Below are 16539 nucleotides of genomic sequence, written 5' to 3'. Positions count from 1 at the left end.
CGATACTAAAATTTTCGCCACGACATTTCAAAATAACGAAAGATTATTATTAGTTCAAAAAATTAAAAAATTTTATAATTATAAACTTGAATTATTTTAAACAAAAAAAAATTAATTTGCCTATGTCGACAAAAAAATGTACGGCTGCTTATTAAATTAACCGATTAGCAAAATTCTTTAAATACAAACTCCAATAATTATCACAGAAAATTTCCTTTTACAATATGTAAATCTACTTAGAAAGACTCTTAAATCCTCTTTTCCTGAGCAAATGGTGAAAAAAAACTAAATAACACATCTAAATAATCTAAAGGACTGAAACCAAAAGGACCTTCTACTGTAATTGTAAACCGACTGAAACTGTTTAAGTCGTTTTTTTTCTAATTTTTGTAATTATATTTTCAGTAAATGCTTTGTTGAAAAATTGCCTTTATCGAATTCTCTAAGATTTTTGCATTTTCTGTGAAAGTATCTCGCTGCAAATACGCATTCTGCATTATTTTGATGTGTGCATATTAAATTAAAGCCATGTTACTGCCATTGTTACTGCTTTTGCAAAATAGAAACTTTCGGTTTTAATTATTATCATATCCATCTGTAGCTAATAATATCCGCATGATATGAAGATTAAAAGATTCAGATTAAACACAAATACTTCTCGATATTGAACAGTAGTGATATGCAAATTGTTGTCTAAATCACACATTATCCTTGGTAAAAAAATATGGTTTTTGCGAAAAGTCGGGTAAGTCCCTAAACTTTTTCCTAATATTGACCCGAATGTCATAAAAAAAATTAGTAATTTTTGTTCAGAATTTTGACCAAGAAAATTGCGTCGATAAACGTAGATTGCAAGTCTCAATAATTATTTCTTCATTTTGTAGACGTCCACACACACTACGAAATATGGAAAACCCGTATTTATTTTGTAGTTAAATTCCCAGTAACACACATACAATGTATAGCAATAACAGTTATCGTTAACTGTTTATTTAGGTTCAAAACAAAATAAATATATAAATGTTCTCAAATATTGGGAGACGAGTTTACGATTTCGGAGAAAATTTTGGATCAACTTCGCACCTTTTGTTCGCCGGCTTAAAATCTTACAATTAATTGTTTCCCAAAAAGTATAAAAACAAAACCCCGACTTTTGAATCAAAGTAAATCAAAAATGAGAACACTCGTAGTTTTACTCTTGGTGTTGTACACATCAGACGCCTCCTCCTTGAACGAAAAGTGGGAAAACTTCAAGCAAAAACATGGACGTAATTTCCTGTTTTCGAAAGAGGAATTTTTCCGAAAATCACTCTTCCAAAAAAAGTTGCAAGAAATCGAAGACCACAACGAACGGTACAGAAAAGGACTCGAAACGTACGAAATGGGGATTAATAAATTTAGTGACTACACGGACGACGAGCTGTTTTCATACACCCATGGGCTCCAACTACCATCCGAACTACCAGAACCCATCATTAAAATTTCCCCAAACGCCACTCTATCACTATCACGGGCAGGACTTCCAAGTTCTTTCGACTGGCGGAGCAGGGGAGTGATAACACCGGTAAAAAACCAACGTAATTGTGGCTCTTGTTGGGCGTTTTCCACCGTAAGTATAATTTTTATCAAAAAAATGTCCCAACTAATGACTTGAACAGAATGGAGCCCTCGAAGCCCATTACAAAATCCGCCGAGGTTCTGTGGTCACCCTCAGCGAGCAACAACTCGTAGACTGCGTCCGCCAGGCTTTTGGGTGTAGAGGTGGGTGGATGACTGATGCTTACATGTACATTGCTCGAAACGGTGGAATAAACCTCGACCGAAACTACCCTTACAAAGCCAGCGCTGGTCCATGTCGCTTCCAAGCATCTAAACCAAAAGTAACAATTCGCGGGTACGCTTATCTCACTGGACCCAACGAAGAAATGTTAAAACACATGGTGGTCACCCAAGGACCGGTGTCTGTAGCGATTGATGCAAGTGGGCGCTTTGCCAGTTATGGTGGAGGAGTGTACTATAATCCTTCCTGTGCTAGGAATAAATTCACCCATGCTGTGGTCATTGTGGGGTATGGGAGGGAAAATGGACAGGATTACTGGTTGGTGAAAAACTCCTGGGGGAGGGACTGGGGACTCGGGGGGTACATCAAAATGGCCCGGAATCGGAACAACCACTGCGGGATTGCCAGCAAGGCCAGCTATCCTGTTTTCTAATTAGTGTTATCCAAAACTGTGTGGTTCACCCAGACATAGCTCAACTCAATTAAAAATAAAATTACAAATTAGAATAGAGTTTTTAACTTTTAAAACAGAGTGAATAAATTTATTTAAACGTAGGACATTCGGGCAAAGGTCTAAAATTACTTTGAAAACACAGTAAATAATTTTATTTGAGCGTAGGACCCTTGGCTTAATTCTACTTAAATATACTAGTTTAAGAATAAGAAATAAATTTTTTTAATGCATATTCAAGTTAAATTATTGAAACTAACTTTTGGTTTCAAAAAAGCTGAATCATTCTTTTCTATGGCTTACAATGATTTTTCAAAAAATCAAAATCACATCCTGTCACTTGACATGGTCGAAGTGCTTTAAGAGATAAACCACTTGAGATAAATTTATCCGAAAAGAAGCAGTTGACAACAGGTTTATGCACTCATTAAACTGTATTTCGGCAATGAAAGTTTGTATTTGCTTCGCTTTATTGCTCAGCTGCGCCCATTCGAGTGATTTCCAAAAATGGGAAAACTTTAAAGTGAGTCGAATAAATAAAATTCAAAACCCACCACAAAGTTTTAGAAAAAATTCAACAAAACTTATGACACCAAATTGGAAGAGAACCACCGACGAACAATTTTTTTCAGCAACCTCCAACTGATTGAAAATCACAATGAAAAATATGAGAACGGTTTTGTGACTTGAAGCCCTTGAAGCCCTTGAAGCGAACCACTTTGCTGACCGTTCACTTGGTGAAATAACCAAATCATCTCAAATAAATACGGTGATACAAACCAGAACAGAGAGTAAATTTGTACCAAAAACCAAAGTCCCCGAAAGTATCGACTGGAGGGATTATGGTGTCATTACACCAATTGTGGACCAAAACTATTGCTTGTCGTGTTGGGCTTTTGCTGTGGTTGGTACTTCCGACTTGTTGGCTTCATTTTACAATTTTTTATGTAGGTGGCGGCATTAGAAGGCCACGTTGGCATACACCTTGGTCAAAAAAACCAAACTCTGAGTCAGGAAAACTTGATTGATTGCGTCTACTCCGATTTCCAGTGCAAGCAAGAAATGAAAAGGTCAGCTCTGGTTGATTGTTACCAATACATGGTCAACAGCGGAGGGATCGATACTTTGGAATCATACCCTTACGACCAGAAACCACCCCTGTGTCGTTTCAAGCCGGAAAATATTGGTGCCAGTATCCAAGGATATGGTACTGTTACTGAAGGTGATGAGGAAGAGTTGAAGGCAGTTGTGGGGACACTTGGACCCGTTTCTGTGATTGTAACAGCTGATCTTATCTTTATCTTGTACCGTAAGGGAATTTACTTTAATGACAATTGGTTGAACGCCTCAGAACCCTACAATCATGCACTTACTGTAATTGGTTACGGTTCCGAAAACGGGCAAGATTATTGGATTGTGCGAAACGAATGAAGCCGAGTATTTGGAGAAGATGGTTACATCAGAATGGCCAGAAATCGGGACAACAATTGTGGAATTGCAACTTACGCCAGTTATCCCGTTGTAAATAAATAATTAGGTTTTTGTAGTTGTAATAATAATAAAATCTTGATGGGTCATAAAACCGAAATTACTTTTTGCCCAGCTAAAGTCAGTTCTGAAGTAGCAAGTAACAAAATGTGGGTACTTATACACTTCCTGACTGTCTTGTATTTATCTAATTCTCTGTCATTAAACAACGAGTGGGAAAAGTTTAAACGAAAATATGAAAAAAACTACCCAAACGCGCACGAAGAGAATTTTCGCAAATCAATTTTCACAAAAACCTTACAAGAAGTCACATCCCATAATGCACGATACTGGAAAGGATTGGAAAAGTACTTTGTAGAAATCAACAAATTTAGTGACTACATGGAGGACGAAATGTTCTGTTGCCCCTACGATCTTGCTCGAAAACCTCCCAACCCTTCCATTGTAATTTTCCCAAATATGAGCGCCAGACCACAAAGCGATCTTCCCGACATGGTCGACTGGAGACTGCAAGGAGTTGTAACACCGGTAAAACGCCAAGGAAAGTGTGGCAGTTGTTGGGCCTTTGCAATTGTAAGTATACACATTATTTCGACAAGTTTTAAGGTTTCAAAAGCTTGGCGCCACGGAAGCCCATTACAGAAAACAGCGAGGCTCTTTTGTAATTCTCAGCGAACAACAACTGGTAGATTGCGTACGAGAAGTTGGTACTTGTAAAGGGGTTTGGCTTGACGAAGTTTACGAATATATTATTAATAGTAACGGGATTAATTACGACCAGGACTACCGGTATGAAAGTGCCCCTGGGTCTTGCAGGTTCAAGCCAAATAAGCCAACAGTTACGTTTAAAAAGTACGCTTATTTGGCTGAAATCAGCGAGGAAGACTTGCAGTGGATTGTGGCCAAGATTGGACCTGCAACTGTGTCGTTTGATGCCCGTGGGAGTCAATTGAAGAGTTACAGTGGTGGGATTTATTACAACAGGACCTGTACCAAGACTTTGACCCATGTGGCTGTTGTTGTCGGGTATGGTACAGAAAAGGGAGAGGATTACTGGATTGTGAAAAACTCATGGGGTCCCCAGTGGGGTATTGATGGATATGTGAAAATGGCCAGAAATCGAAACAACCACTGTGGGATTGCCAGGAAAGTCACTTATCCTATTTTTGATTAGCTTTTTGTCATAATAATAAAAACTAGTATAGTACTAGTGGTAGTTATTTTCTGTGATTACAATGGCGTAATAAATTTTTGATGGTGTATAATAAACCCGGAATGATTTTTTGTTGTTTACCTACCATTTAAAAATAAGACCATTTGTTTGTGTTCACAATTTGGTGAATTTGGTGTACCACAAGGTAGCGTTCTTGGCCCTCTTTTATTTTTAATTTATTTTTAATTTATCTTAATGACATTGTAAACTATTGTGATTGTGATTTTGTTAATTTGTTTGCCGATGACACATTGGTAGCATGCTATGACACTGATCTTGATAAATGTATTCAAAAAATGAACAAGGCTCTCGAAATACTTGAAAAATATTTTAACACAAATAAACTTAAAGTAAACGTGTCCAAAACTAAAGCTATAATTTTTACAACTAAATATAAATACAACCAAATTGATTTTGCCAACATTAATTTAAGCATATATAACATAACTGTAGAGTTTGTTAATAAATGTAAGTATTTAGGATTTTACCTAGATAGCTTGCTCGATTTTGAGAGTCATCTCGATTATGTTTGTAAAAAAATTAGGACGAAATTGTTTTTTTTCTTAAGAATATCTACGCATGTGTCAATGCAAACAAGAATTTTAATTTACAATTGTATTGTCCAACCACATTTTGATTATTGTGCCACACTTATGTACCTGCTACGGCCTAGTCATGTTGTACAACTGCAAAAGCTTCAGAATAGAGGAATGCGTATAATTTTAAGATGTAACCGCTTAACACCTATAAAATGTATGTTATCGGCCCTAATGTGGTTTTCTTTGACGCAACGACTGTATTATTCTACCATGATTTTTGTATATAAAATAATTAAGCTTGGAGTACCAGAGTATTTCAGTGAATATCTTATTTGCAGAAATAGTGTACACAATTACCAGACTAGGGATTCTTCCAAAATTAATGTTCAAAGTGTAAATTACCGACAAACAATGTTATCTTTATTTTTTAAGGGTATTAATGAATATAATAAGTTACCAAACAATATTAGAAATGCAGGTACTCTATCTATATTTAAATCAAAAATCAAAGATTATGTGAAGATAAATGTGCAATAAGCGTGACTTTTATCCACTAATGTAATTTTTTATTTATTTTTAACTATTGTAACTAGGTTTCCTATTAATTAATAAATTCTTCTTCTTCTTCTTCTTCTTCATTCGTAGAAATGAAGGTACTCACACTTCTTGTTGTGCTGCACACATCAGACGCTTTCTCGCTTAACAAAGAGTGGGAAAACTTCAAGAGAAAATACGAGCGGCGTTACCCAAATTTGGAAGAAGAAAACTTTCGTAGAGCAATTTTTGAAAAAACGTTCCAAGAAATCAAACATCACAATGAAAGATACAGGAAAGGACTGGAAACGTATTATTTGCGCATCAATGACTTGAGCGACTACACCGACGAAGAAATGTCCTGTTGCTCCGAAAAAGCACCAAAACCATCCATCACGATTTTGCCAAATGTGAGCACCAGTTCGAGACAAAACCTCCCAAAGATGGTCGATTGGAGACTCCGAGGAGTTGTAACACCGGTGAAACATCAAGGAAAATGTGGCACTTGTTGGGCCTTTGCCATTGTAAGTTACCAACACTTGTAGTGAAGTTTTTAATGTTTCAACAGATAGGCGCCACAGAAGCCCAGTACAGAATCCACCGAGGGTCTTTCGTAATTCTAAGCGAGCAACAGCTGGTCGATTGTGTGCGTGAAGTTAGCAGTTGTAGGGGAGTTTATCTCCACGAAACTTACAAGTACATTGTCAAAAGTGAGGGAATTAATTACGACCAGGACTACCGTTACCAAAGTGCACCTGGAACTTGCCGTTTCCGAGCAGACAAACCGAAAATTACGTTTAGAAAATACGCTTATTTGACTGCAATCAGCGAGGAAGACTTGCAATGGATTGTGGCCAATGTTGGACCAGTAACTGTGTCGTTTGATGGTCGTGGTAAACAGTTCAAGAGTTACAGTGGCGGAGTGTTTTATAACAAGACTTGCACAAGGATGAAGACCCATGTTGCTGTCCTTGTTGGGTATGGGACGGAAAACGGAGAGGATTTTTGGTTAGTGAAAAATTCCTACGGACCACAGTGGGGCTTGGATGGGTACGTTAAAATAGCCAGGAATCGGAACAACCACTGTGGGATTACCAACAGAATCACTTATCCTATTTTTGATTAAAGGTTGTTTGTGCTAAATAAAATTTTCAAACTTTCTATGGCCTATTTTTCTACATTCTACATTTTTGCCCAACTGGCAAAAGTTCAGCCGAATCCTTGGCACTTGAAGAAGTTACAAAAAACTTGCGTACGTTTCTAGCGTTTTGTAAATAATAACATGCAGATTAATGTAAAGCCAAAATTTATTCAACCAAGTGGCAAAAATGAGGGTACTTATACCCTTGCTAGTCGTGCTACACACATCTGACGCTTTAATCTCACTAGAGAGTGAGTGAGAAAAATTTAAGAAAAAACAACATGCACTATATGAATATGAACGAAGAAAATTTTCAGAAAACTACAAAAAGTCAAAGAAAAATATAGAAAAAATTAAGAAACGTACACAAAAACTATCAACGACAGAGATTTGTACAAGTCAAGTATAAATATATATCAACAATTTTCAAAAACAAAATCCAACTTTTAAGTACGTATTTTAATTTAGAACATTTTCGGAAAAAAATTGAAAAGGTTCAAGCCCGTAATGAAAGATTTAGAAAAGAATTGACAAAGAAAAGGTCCGTTACCTCTAATTAAAAAAGTCCTTCCATTGATCCTTGTGTACTAATTTAATTTATCAATTATTTTGCAAAACCAAGTGAAATTTTATCTAATCGAAAAGTGTCTCGCCTCTGATCAAAATCAAAAATAAACAAAATCGATATAGCAACAAGAATAAAAAAAAGATTAAGAAACAGTACATCCTGCACCTAACACAAAGATAGATAATACAAGCGTACTTTACCAAAACAATACTAAATAACCAATCAATAGATTTATGTTTTGTATTGTAACTAGTTAGTCACTAATACCTAGAAGCTATTAATAGGTGAAGTGCGTAAAATCTGGAAACAATCTCAATGATCTTATCTCCGAAATAATGCCAGCTCTTGAAAACTTGACCAATTGACGTTCCAACCCCACTCTGATTTATTTTAACAATATAAAAGTCGAGTCTGTACAACCAAAACTCAAAAAACGAGCCACAATGAAAGTGTTCATAATTCTCGCCCTTGCCATTTACGGCACCTCAGCTTCGCTGTCCAAAGATTTCGTCGAAGAAAAATGGGAAAGTTTCAAAGTAAGTACAACATTAAAAATTGTGCAAATTACCACTCATTTATTACTTCAGAAAACGCACGAAAAATCCTATCTTAATGCCAAGGAAGAGGCCTTCCGTAAGCAAATCTTCCAGAAGAAGCTCGAGCGCATTGAGGCGCACAATGAGCGGTTCAACAAAGGCTTGGAGACCTACACCATGGGCATCAACATGTTCACCGACATGACCCCCGAAGAAATGCGACCATACACCCATGGTCTGATCGAGCCAGCGGTCGTGCCCAAACCCCTCGTTGAAATCAAGTCCCGAGCTGACCTGGGTCTGAACCACAGTGTGCAATACCCAGCTAGTTTCGACTGGAGGGACAAAGGAATGGTCACAGGAGTCAAAAACCAGGGAGGTTGTGGCTCCTGCTGGGCCTTCTCAAGTGTGAGTAGTGTAACATACACTTTACGTAAGCGTGCAAGATTTCAGCACATTCAGACGACAGAGAGTTCATTTTGGTTTATTCACAGACTGGCGCCATTGAATCGCAAGTCAAGATCGCCAAAGGCGCCAACACCGACATCTCCGTCAGCGAGCAGCAGCTGGTGGACTGCGACACCGCCGCCGACGGCTGCGGGGGCGGCTGGATGACGGACGCCTTCACCTACATCGCCCAGACTGGGGGAATTGACTCCGAAAGCTCGTATCCTTATAAGGGAGTTGACGAAAGTTGTCACTTCATGTCGGACAAAGTCGCAGCTAAGCTCAAAGGATATGCTTATCTGACCGGGCCTGATGAGAATATGTTGGCCGATATGGTGTCCAGCAAAGGCCCTGTTAGTGTAGCTTTCGACGCTGAAGGTGATTTCGGGTCTTACAGCGGTGGGGTTTATTATAATCCCAACTGTGCTACCAATAAATTCACCCATGCTGTACTCATCGTTGGGTATGGGAATGAGAATGGGCAGGATTACTGGTTGGTGAAGAATTCATGGGGCGACGGTTGGGGCGAACATGGGTATTTCAAAATCGCCAGGAATAAGGGCAATCACTGCGGGATTGCCAGCAAGGCTAGTTATCCAGTCTTGGCGTAAATGATACATCGATATATTGTGTTAAACTTTTATTAAATAAAATAAAAACTAAACAGGCGTTTTATTTACATGTTTGAAAAAGAAAAAGTCTACAAAGCATCAAAATGTTCATCAAAACTTTAATAATGATAAAATTGTAAAATACTGACAATTTTCGTTTATTATTTTAAATTACAAAGTTAAATTTTATTTTTAGAACCCATTATTTCCACTTGGCAAAAAACAACAAAACGTTTCCGTCAAAGCAAAATTTCCATATTTGTGTATTTTTTACAAATCTGCAAACAGAAAGCTTTCAATTAAACAAAAAAAGTACACACATTCAATGGATTAGCTTGTTCCATTATGTTAAGCACATTTAGGTGTGCTATTGAAATCTGCGATGACTTAAAAGTTCCGTGTAATATTTGCAAATCGTCACTAGAAAAATATTATTTAACGTGTTTATTAGATAATTTCACTTAATAATCATCGGAGCAAAACTATATAAACGAACAATTACTGGCCTTGGTCATCACTGGTTATTCCGCGTTAACACCTAACAGGTGAGTCCCCAAAAAGAGAAATCCAACAGATCTAAGATTAAATAAAGTGTGTCATCTATTCTACGTATCATTTATGATTCAAGTGTTTTTTTACGTGTAACATCTGCTAGAACTTTGATATTTTTTAGATATTGTTATCTACAGTTTCTAGTTTCAGTTTTAGCACTCCCACATAACCATGAAGCTACTCTTGCTGTTTATCGTCGCAATGTCCGCCTACTCCGCTAACTGCGCGCTCACAGACGCCGAAGTTACGCAGAAATTCAACGAATTTAAAGTAAGTATTCATACAAATTGTGTCAATGTCCTTACTGCGTTTGTAGACTAAATATGGGAAAACGTACGCTGACGCAAATGAAGAAAACTTTAGAAAGCAGCTATTTGCCAAGAATCTAGAGAAGATTGAAGAGCACAATAAAAAGTATGAGCAAGGACAAGTCACTTATACAATGGGTGTTAATCAGTTTTCTGACTTGACTCCTGAGGAAATGAGGCCGTACACACATGGAGTTCTGCGCCCTAAGAATTAAACCGAACACGTTTTATCTTATGTATTTGTTACAATGGAAATGATTACTAAATAAAGCGATTGCCAACAAGTACAAGTGTGTTGTTTATTTATCGATTGGTGATAAGAATATTTCCACTTGTTTATACAACCAGTCGTACAGAAAAGTCGTAAATTCATGCAAAGCTAGTGCGTGGGAATGTTTTAAATATAGAATTTATCTCCAAGATGCGTTCCAGCAGGAATCAGTTTTCCTGAAGGACGCAAGGTGTGAACATGTAAGAAAATCAAATACTTCCAAGGCACCAATTAATCAAGGCACAGCTTTTTAAAGTCTTCCTTCACCAATTAAACATTTTGCACGATGCATTTACCATAAAAATGCTAATTTACGAAACTTTAAACCAAATTAAACACTTGTAAAAATAGATAAACCAAAAATAGATTAGGTACACTTATTTGTCAGACAGGTGTGCCAAATTGAAATCATGTTAGCTATCACAAAATCAGATAATTCTTATTTATTGAAATTAATTACGAGAATTCTCATTCAGTGTAGATTTTCAAATACTATTTTAGATTTTTGATAAATGAAAATAATTTATCAGACACTGGTTTACGATAACTTACATTTCTACTTCATACATAACATGTTTAGTTTATTTATTTAAGATAAAAAAATAAGGACCCTGCCTTTTCCGTCAGAAGAAAAAAATATTTAAAATTAGTATTAATCTCCAATAAGCAACTAAAATAACACGAGTCTGTATTTCTGGTTGCTGAGAAATCACACGATCAATTTCATTATTTGCGTATAAAATAAAATTTCTAGAGAAATATTCTCCTACATAAAAAATTGGAATAAATAAAGAATACAAAACATTTATGAGAAAAATAATTTCACTTTATTTGTATCATAATCCAATTATTTTTCAGTTCGAGCCACAATGTCAGCGGAATTAACTGAAGAGTTTATTGAAGAGAAATGGAATGAATTTAAAGTAACTTTCGTCTATAAACTAACACAGTTAAGATATTGTAAATTTTTTAGGCAAAATATCGCAAAAACTACACCGATGCTGAAGAGGAAAGTTACAGGAAAAGTCTCTTCGTTGCAAATTTGCAGATGGTAGAGAGTCACAACGAAAAATACGAAGATGGATTGGTTAATTACAAGATGGGAATTAACCAATTTGCTGATTACTCCAAGGAAGAAATGCCATGTAGACACAGCAAATAAAGTGTATCCCAATGTTAAAAAATAATTTTGTAACTAAATTTTGTGCTGTAACAGTAAATATCTTCTCCAATCATAAAGTAAAGTTCATCTTATTATTTCCCCACGAACAAGTCTTCCACGATTACTCAAGAAATAGCTATTTATTTATTTATACGCCATACAATTGTGTTTGCTCTTTGGTGGCGCAATCATGTTATTATTGTTATTAAGTCGAAAGAAAACGTAATCACTCTTTTACACGTTTTTCTCCCTCGTGATTTTTACTCGTAGAAATAAGTCAAAATTCCTCAAGCAACATTATTTACTGTTGTAAAACTGCCTTTTTTGAGTAGTAAATCCACAAATAAATTCGTAATCCCAACTACAAAAACTTATAAAATATATGTTTATTCCTCATAACTTCAAAGCTTAAAAATTATCCTGCTGTAGATTTATTAGAATTTTACTCTAATTATTAAAGTACACAAGGTAAAAAACACGAAAAAAATTAGGTGGTATTGGGCCAAAACTTTACTGCTTTCCAGAGAATTGGATTATTTTTTAATCACCACTTCAGTTATTTTTTGGAAAAATTCCAAAAAATAACTTTACTTTGAGCCAGAAACTTCTAATTTTAATAAATTTCGGCTAAAAATGTAAATACGTCGCCAAATTGTAGAATAAATAAAAGTAAAAATTAAATAAAAAATAATTGGTTTTGAAAAACTTGACCCTATTAATTCCTTCAAAATTGCTGAGAACAGCTGAAGTCTATACTAAAAGTTAAGCAAAGAAAACTTGAAAATGGCAAAATTTTATTATTAATTACGGCCGTCCATTTTGAGAGTAGTTTATGAATAAAAAAGTTCTTTGGTGTTCTTTTACCAGGTGTTAATTAAATACAGTTTTGTGCCAACGTTTCGATTTTATTATTAAATCATCTTCACGTCTATAATTTGTTATAATAAGTTACTAAAAACAAATTATAGGATTGAAAACGATAACCTAGTAAAATCGAAACATTGTCATAAGATTGTATTTAATTAACACCTGGTCCAAGAACACCAAAAAACCATTTTTATAACAAAAAAAATGTTTTTAACGAAAAAATGCTCCATTTTAGATTAAGTCTTTTATTTTGCGACTCAAGGTTTGCGTATTTAATTTATGTATCCAGAGGTGTATTTATTTTTTCAATTAGTTTCCAATATTGTTATATGAGGAAAATGCAATAGTTTGTGTAAAGAAAAGACATGAAGGGTTGGTACATGAATAAAACGCCCCCATCTTTATTAAAAATTCAAATCAACTCACAATTTTCCCCGCACATGTCCAGAAGTTTAAGATTTTAATCGTCCAACAACAGCACATGTTTTCCGATTGTTGTGGGTATAGTAGGTGCAATATAGGTAGGTAGGTGATTGCGACATTGTAGTGTATTGTTTATCCTTCGTGCGCACTCACCTCTAGCCTTAGGTGGGGGATGAACAAGCATTGTCGTTCACGTTGTTCACCTCTACGGACACGCTTCTGATATTTCCGCGCCGCTTTTCGAACTAGGTCGCAGATTCATCTTCTTCACAGTGACAGTGCAGGAAAAAAGTGAGAAGGGAAACAATGTGAAGATGTGCGAGAGTGATTTGCGAATAGAGGACTTCAGCGACTTGCCGAAGAAGCCCTTCGTACGAGTGAGTTCTAATCGCTTTAGAAATGCCCCAAGGCGATATTTAAGTGGAACACTTGTACACATTATTGGGTTAAATGTATCAAACATTTAATGGAAAAGCTAAAAAGCACCATTGGTTTATAGTCGAATGATCCTCTGTCCGCATAATGAGAGCGCTTCCGTGCTGATGCTCCGGTGCATTTGACACAGATAGCATCCTGCTGAAAATGTTTGTCCCACCGGACAATAAAAATTATATAAGAACCGATCTCTACGAATTTTTAGCGGCCAGTGAAAGTGGTGCTGTTATTAAGGTTGGGTAAAATAATAAGTTCACTATGTCAGGCTGATTTTTGCATGACCCAATCACTTGGTATACATTCAAGAATACGTCTTTTAATAACCTTCGTTAAAGTAATGATTTTCTCGCACTTCACGCTCGATAGAACTCTTATTAATGTTGTTGGTATGTTTGTTCAAAAAGAATGACGATTTCTTACGCTTGTAAAGGATTAGATGTTAGTCATTCGTTAAAAGTATAATTAATATTTATTAGAAAAATATCTATACATGAAATTTTAATTACGTGATTGACGGATGTTAAATTTTACGCCTACATGCAGATTTTGCATGGCTAAAATATTAATGTCACCACTCCTTACAAACACGACCATTATTCTAAATTTACATTTAAATGACTGATTACAAACTTATGAATACATTAATTATTAAAAAAATAAATACTTGTGCATTTCGCGGGTAACAATAGCAACAGAAAGGTGATTTTTTTCTGTTAGACAAGGATCAAAAAACATCGCAATGCCCTTGAAGTGTCTATCAAATAGTTTAGTTTTTCATTAAAAAAGTTCAAACAAGTTTTAGAGGAAAACGGTTTATTCAGGTGAATTCAAACTGTTTATTTTACGAATTATACCTTTGAACATTTGAATTTTTAAAAAAAGCTGTCTAAAATTATTCCATGTACCTTCAAAAAACCAAAAAAAAACAGAAAAAAAGTTTTTTGCACTTTTCTATGACTTTTTTTGACAAAATTCTGTGGTTTATTGGCTTACTTTTCACGAAATTGAGCGCAATAATTGAGTTTTTGCTGAATAAACACATAAACACTTTGAAAAAGTAAATTTTTGGTCAATTCCGACCAAATTTGGTGGTTTCTTGGATCTAGTTTAATGAAAACAGGAAAAAACTTCTGATTTTTAGTCTAAAAACGTGTTTAAATCCTCAGAACTCAGAAGTATTGTCATTCTTGACATAATTATGTAATTTTTTGACTTACATCAAAATCTACATTTTTTCGAATAGTTTTGTTGTAATTGAGAAAATAAAAAAATCTAAAGAACTTCCACTTCTCACATGACTTCAAAAAACAAGAAAAATAAACGGTTTTTTTTTCAAACTCGCTCCAAAAATATTTTATGCCCTATGTTTTTAGAAGGCTATAGAAGCCCTAAAAGTACAAGAGAACGTCAACCAGTTCGACTGACAAATGTTTTATTTTTCCGATTTTTTTTGAGATTATCTTTTAATTTTATTTTAGTCATCTATCTGATGTAAAAAAGATTGTTCTTCTACGAATAGTTTTTCCAAAAATTGCTAGCAAACCCAAAAATAGGGAACATAACTTTATTGATAACTTAAAAACTACAAGAAAAAAATGAAAAAATCCAGAAAAATGTCCGATTTTAAACGAATTTGTTCGATAAAATTCGAGTCTGATTGGAATTGGTGTTTGAAAACCGATTTTCTACGAGATATCGCCTTGAAATCTAGAATATATTAATCATGGTTTGGTGGAACTTAAGCAATATTTTTTTAACTATCAAGGTACATTTTAAATTAAAAGATAATTCTTGCTTTTGTGTACTTAATTAAAATACGTAAAGTACATATAATAATTTAATCATGTTCCTGATCTTTATGAGTTTATTTAGCAAACTGATTCAGTAAATTTCAAAGAAACAAATATACAAGGAATGTATTGCCACACCAGTATGCCTCACAAGATTTTTTGCTACACTTCAAGATCGAAGTTTTTTTAACAACTACTTAATAGAATTTTTTAAGTTTTGTGTTTTTTTCCTCGCCTTTCATTGATGTTTCCAGATGTTTGCAACAATTTCGCCAAAATAATTTTTTCAATTTTGTACTTTGATTTCTCCTGTGGTTTATTTATGATTTTGATGAAAACCAGGATTTAGACCAAAAATCCTTGTCCCCTCGAAACCGTTCAATATTCCATGATTCACCACTGCACCGTGATCAATATCCACGTCAGGACTGCAGGTAGATGCACTCACTTGTGCCGTACTCCTCAGACAAAGCCGTCCAACACGTCCCTTTTAAAACGCCATTTCCTTGCCCACAAACAGCGCAAAAATTCCACATCTCATTTATGCAAATGCCAAATCCAACAGATAATTGTTTATTAATGCAGGAGATGCATCATCCGTGTTATTACCATCACCAGATGCTGGTCCGTACATAGTTATGTAAACTATCCCCGTGGGCATCGTTTTTGTTCCTACCAATGCCAACACACGTAATTAAGGCGATTAGTTTCCTCTCGCGAAACCCTGACAAGGTGGACTGAAAGGCTTCCGAGTGATTTGTTCAAAAAAAAAACACTCCTATTTTGCCTATAAAATTTTAATTTCCAGACGAGACAATGGCCCATTGTCGGGCATAATGACTGTACGGCACTGCATTGTCTATAGATTCGTGTTGTAACCGTACTTTGGACAATTTTGACAAAACGATTCAAATTTGTAAACAATGAAACTAAGAGAATTTACGTCGTGGCGCAATGACGCATAAATCTTGTTATTGTGTAAAGCTTGTGGTCGGAGCTGCTTTTTTGTAGAATCAGAATTTTCCAAACCGATCTGATTATTGTGTGCGACCTCACACTATTAATGAGAGAAACTAACCCGTTCGTATTAATTCTATAAATCATTGGTTGCGATTTTTACGTGCTCCGCTTCGAAACAATTCACTTTCTGATCCGCTTTTAAGCCGAGTTGTAATCGTGTCGCAAATAGAAATGATCAGTGCAAAGGACCGTTTCAGGACGAGCTGTGCAGGAAGCGACACTCATCCTGATCCACTTTGCGAGAAAATTGATTAAGTGGAGAGTAATTTACAGTACAGGAAGCGATTTACATATTTGCATCTATTAGAATTTTTGCGCCCGACTCAATTATATGGGACTTTTAATTTATGCAATGATCGCGGAAATGCACTCCAATACAATCAACTTTTTGGTCTTGGTGCAT

General features: G+C 35.5%; 7 protein-coding genes across 8 annotated transcripts in view; all 7 read left to right on the top strand.

Moving 5' to 3' along the window:
• Window positions 1-1047: 1047 nt before the first annotated feature.
• On the top strand, window positions 1048-2754 carry LOC660551 (cathepsin L precursor). The gene is made up of 2 exons (XM_966774.5): window positions 1048-1609; window positions 1659-2754. The coding sequence occupies exons 1-2, from the start codon at window positions 1175-1177 to the stop codon at window positions 2211-2213; spliced, it is 990 nt and encodes a 329-aa protein (XP_971867.1). The 5' UTR covers window positions 1048-1174; the 3' UTR covers window positions 2214-2754.
• A 165-nt stretch (window positions 2755-2919) lies between these two features.
• LOC660491 (uncharacterized) lies at window positions 2920-3813 on the top strand. Its single transcript, XM_064355300.1, has 2 exons — window positions 2920-3135; window positions 3183-3813. Exon 2 carries the CDS (start codon window positions 3294-3296, stop codon window positions 3660-3662), a length of 369 nt encoding a protein of 122 aa, XP_064211370.1. The 5' UTR covers window positions 2920-3135; window positions 3183-3293; the 3' UTR covers window positions 3663-3813.
• LOC107398158 (procathepsin L-like) lies at window positions 3801-4988 on the top strand. Of its 2 annotated transcripts, none has more exons than XM_015981262.2 (2): window positions 3801-4292; window positions 4336-4988. In XM_015981262.2, the coding sequence occupies exons 1-2, from the start codon at window positions 3801-3803 to the stop codon at window positions 4891-4893; spliced, it is 1050 nt and encodes a 349-aa protein (XP_015836748.1). In that variant the 3' UTR covers window positions 4894-4988. The 2 variants fall into 2 exon arrangements, with proteins under 2 accessions (XP_015836748.1, XP_064211369.1); XM_064355299.1 differs by having other exon boundaries at window positions 3801-4426; window positions 4479-4988.
• LOC660428 (cathepsin L precursor) lies at window positions 4978-7166 on the top strand. Its single transcript, XM_015981263.2, has 3 exons — window positions 4978-5077; window positions 6117-6529; window positions 6574-7166. Exons 2-3 carry the CDS (start codon window positions 6119-6121, stop codon window positions 7129-7131), a joined length of 969 nt encoding a protein of 322 aa, XP_015836749.1. The 5' UTR covers window positions 4978-5077; window positions 6117-6118; the 3' UTR covers window positions 7132-7166.
• Window positions 7167-7972: 806 nt separating this feature from the next.
• LOC660368 (cathepsin L precursor) lies at window positions 7973-9361 on the top strand. Its single transcript, XM_966605.3, has 3 exons — window positions 7973-8250; window positions 8302-8658; window positions 8745-9361. Exons 1-3 carry the CDS (start codon window positions 8158-8160, stop codon window positions 9306-9308), a joined length of 1014 nt encoding a protein of 337 aa, XP_971698.1. The 5' UTR covers window positions 7973-8157; the 3' UTR covers window positions 9309-9361.
• Window positions 9362-9695: 334 nt separating this feature from the next.
• On the top strand, window positions 9696-11683 carry LOC103313498 (cystein proteinase inhibitor protein salarin). Its single transcript, XM_064355318.1, has 5 exons — window positions 9696-9853; window positions 10011-10130; window positions 10177-10381; window positions 11298-11362; window positions 11413-11683. Exons 2-5 carry the CDS (start codon window positions 10032-10034, stop codon window positions 11599-11601), a joined length of 558 nt encoding a protein of 185 aa, XP_064211388.1. The 5' UTR covers window positions 9696-9853; window positions 10011-10031; the 3' UTR covers window positions 11602-11683.
• Window positions 11684-13024: 1341 nt separating this feature from the next.
• Rhp (Rhophilin) overlaps window positions 13025-16539 on the top strand; it is a 29956-nt gene continuing 26441 nt past the window's right edge. The window contains exon 1 of the mRNA XM_008196913.3: window positions 13025-13268. Within this exon, the coding sequence (XP_008195135.1) occupies window positions 13206-13268 (63 nt within the window). The 5' untranslated portion in view covers window positions 13025-13205. The remainder of the gene's footprint in view (window positions 13269-16539) is intronic.

This window comes from Tribolium castaneum, chromosome 3 (genome assembly GCF_031307605.1).
Source record: "Tribolium castaneum strain GA2 chromosome 3, icTriCast1.1, whole genome shotgun sequence".
Taxonomy (NCBI): Eukaryota; Metazoa; Arthropoda; class Insecta; order Coleoptera; family Tenebrionidae; genus Tribolium; species Tribolium castaneum.
This window is presented reverse-complemented; position numbering and strand designations above follow the sequence as displayed.

Excerpts from the sequence above, each read along its gene's own strand:
- LOC660551 (XM_966774.5), top strand. The coding sequence starts at position 1,175 with ATGAGAACACTCGTAGTTTTACTCTTGGTGTTGTACACATCAGACGCC. Across the intron at positions 1,610-1,658 it reads CTTGTTGGGCGTTTTCCACC|AATGGAGCCCTCGAAGCCCA; the intron begins GTAAGTATAATT and ends TGACTTGAACAG.
- LOC660491 (XM_064355300.1), top strand. The coding sequence starts at position 3,294 with ATGAAAAGGTCAGCTCTGGTTGATTGTTACCAATACATGGTCAACAGC.
- LOC107398158 (XM_015981262.2), top strand. The coding sequence starts at position 3,801 with ATGGGTCATAAAACCGAAATTACTTTTTGCCCAGCTAAAGTCAGTTCT. Across the intron at positions 4,293-4,335 it reads GTTGTTGGGCCTTTGCAATT|CTTGGCGCCACGGAAGCCCA; the intron begins GTAAGTATACAC and ends AGGTTTCAAAAG.
- LOC660428 (XM_015981263.2), top strand. The coding sequence starts at position 6,119 with ATGAAGGTACTCACACTTCTTGTTGTGCTGCACACATCAGACGCTTTC. Across the intron at positions 6,530-6,573 it reads CTTGTTGGGCCTTTGCCATT|ATAGGCGCCACAGAAGCCCA; the intron begins GTAAGTTACCAA and ends ATGTTTCAACAG.
- LOC660368 (XM_966605.3), top strand. The coding sequence starts at position 8,158 with ATGAAAGTGTTCATAATTCTCGCCCTTGCCATTTACGGCACCTCAGCT. Across the intron at positions 8,251-8,301 it reads AAAAATGGGAAAGTTTCAAA|AAAACGCACGAAAAATCCTA; the intron begins GTAAGTACAACA and ends TTATTACTTCAG. Across the intron at positions 8,659-8,744 it reads CCTGCTGGGCCTTCTCAAGT|ACTGGCGCCATTGAATCGCA; the intron begins GTGAGTAGTGTA and ends GTTTATTCACAG.
- LOC103313498 (XM_064355318.1), top strand. The coding sequence starts at position 10,032 with ATGAAGCTACTCTTGCTGTTTATCGTCGCAATGTCCGCCTACTCCGCT. Across the intron at positions 10,131-10,176 it reads AGAAATTCAACGAATTTAAA|ACTAAATATGGGAAAACGTA; the intron begins GTAAGTATTCAT and ends CTGCGTTTGTAG. Across the intron at positions 10,382-11,297 it reads AGTTCTGCGCCCTAAGAATT|TTCGAGCCACAATGTCAGCG; the intron begins AAACCGAACACG and ends ATTATTTTTCAG.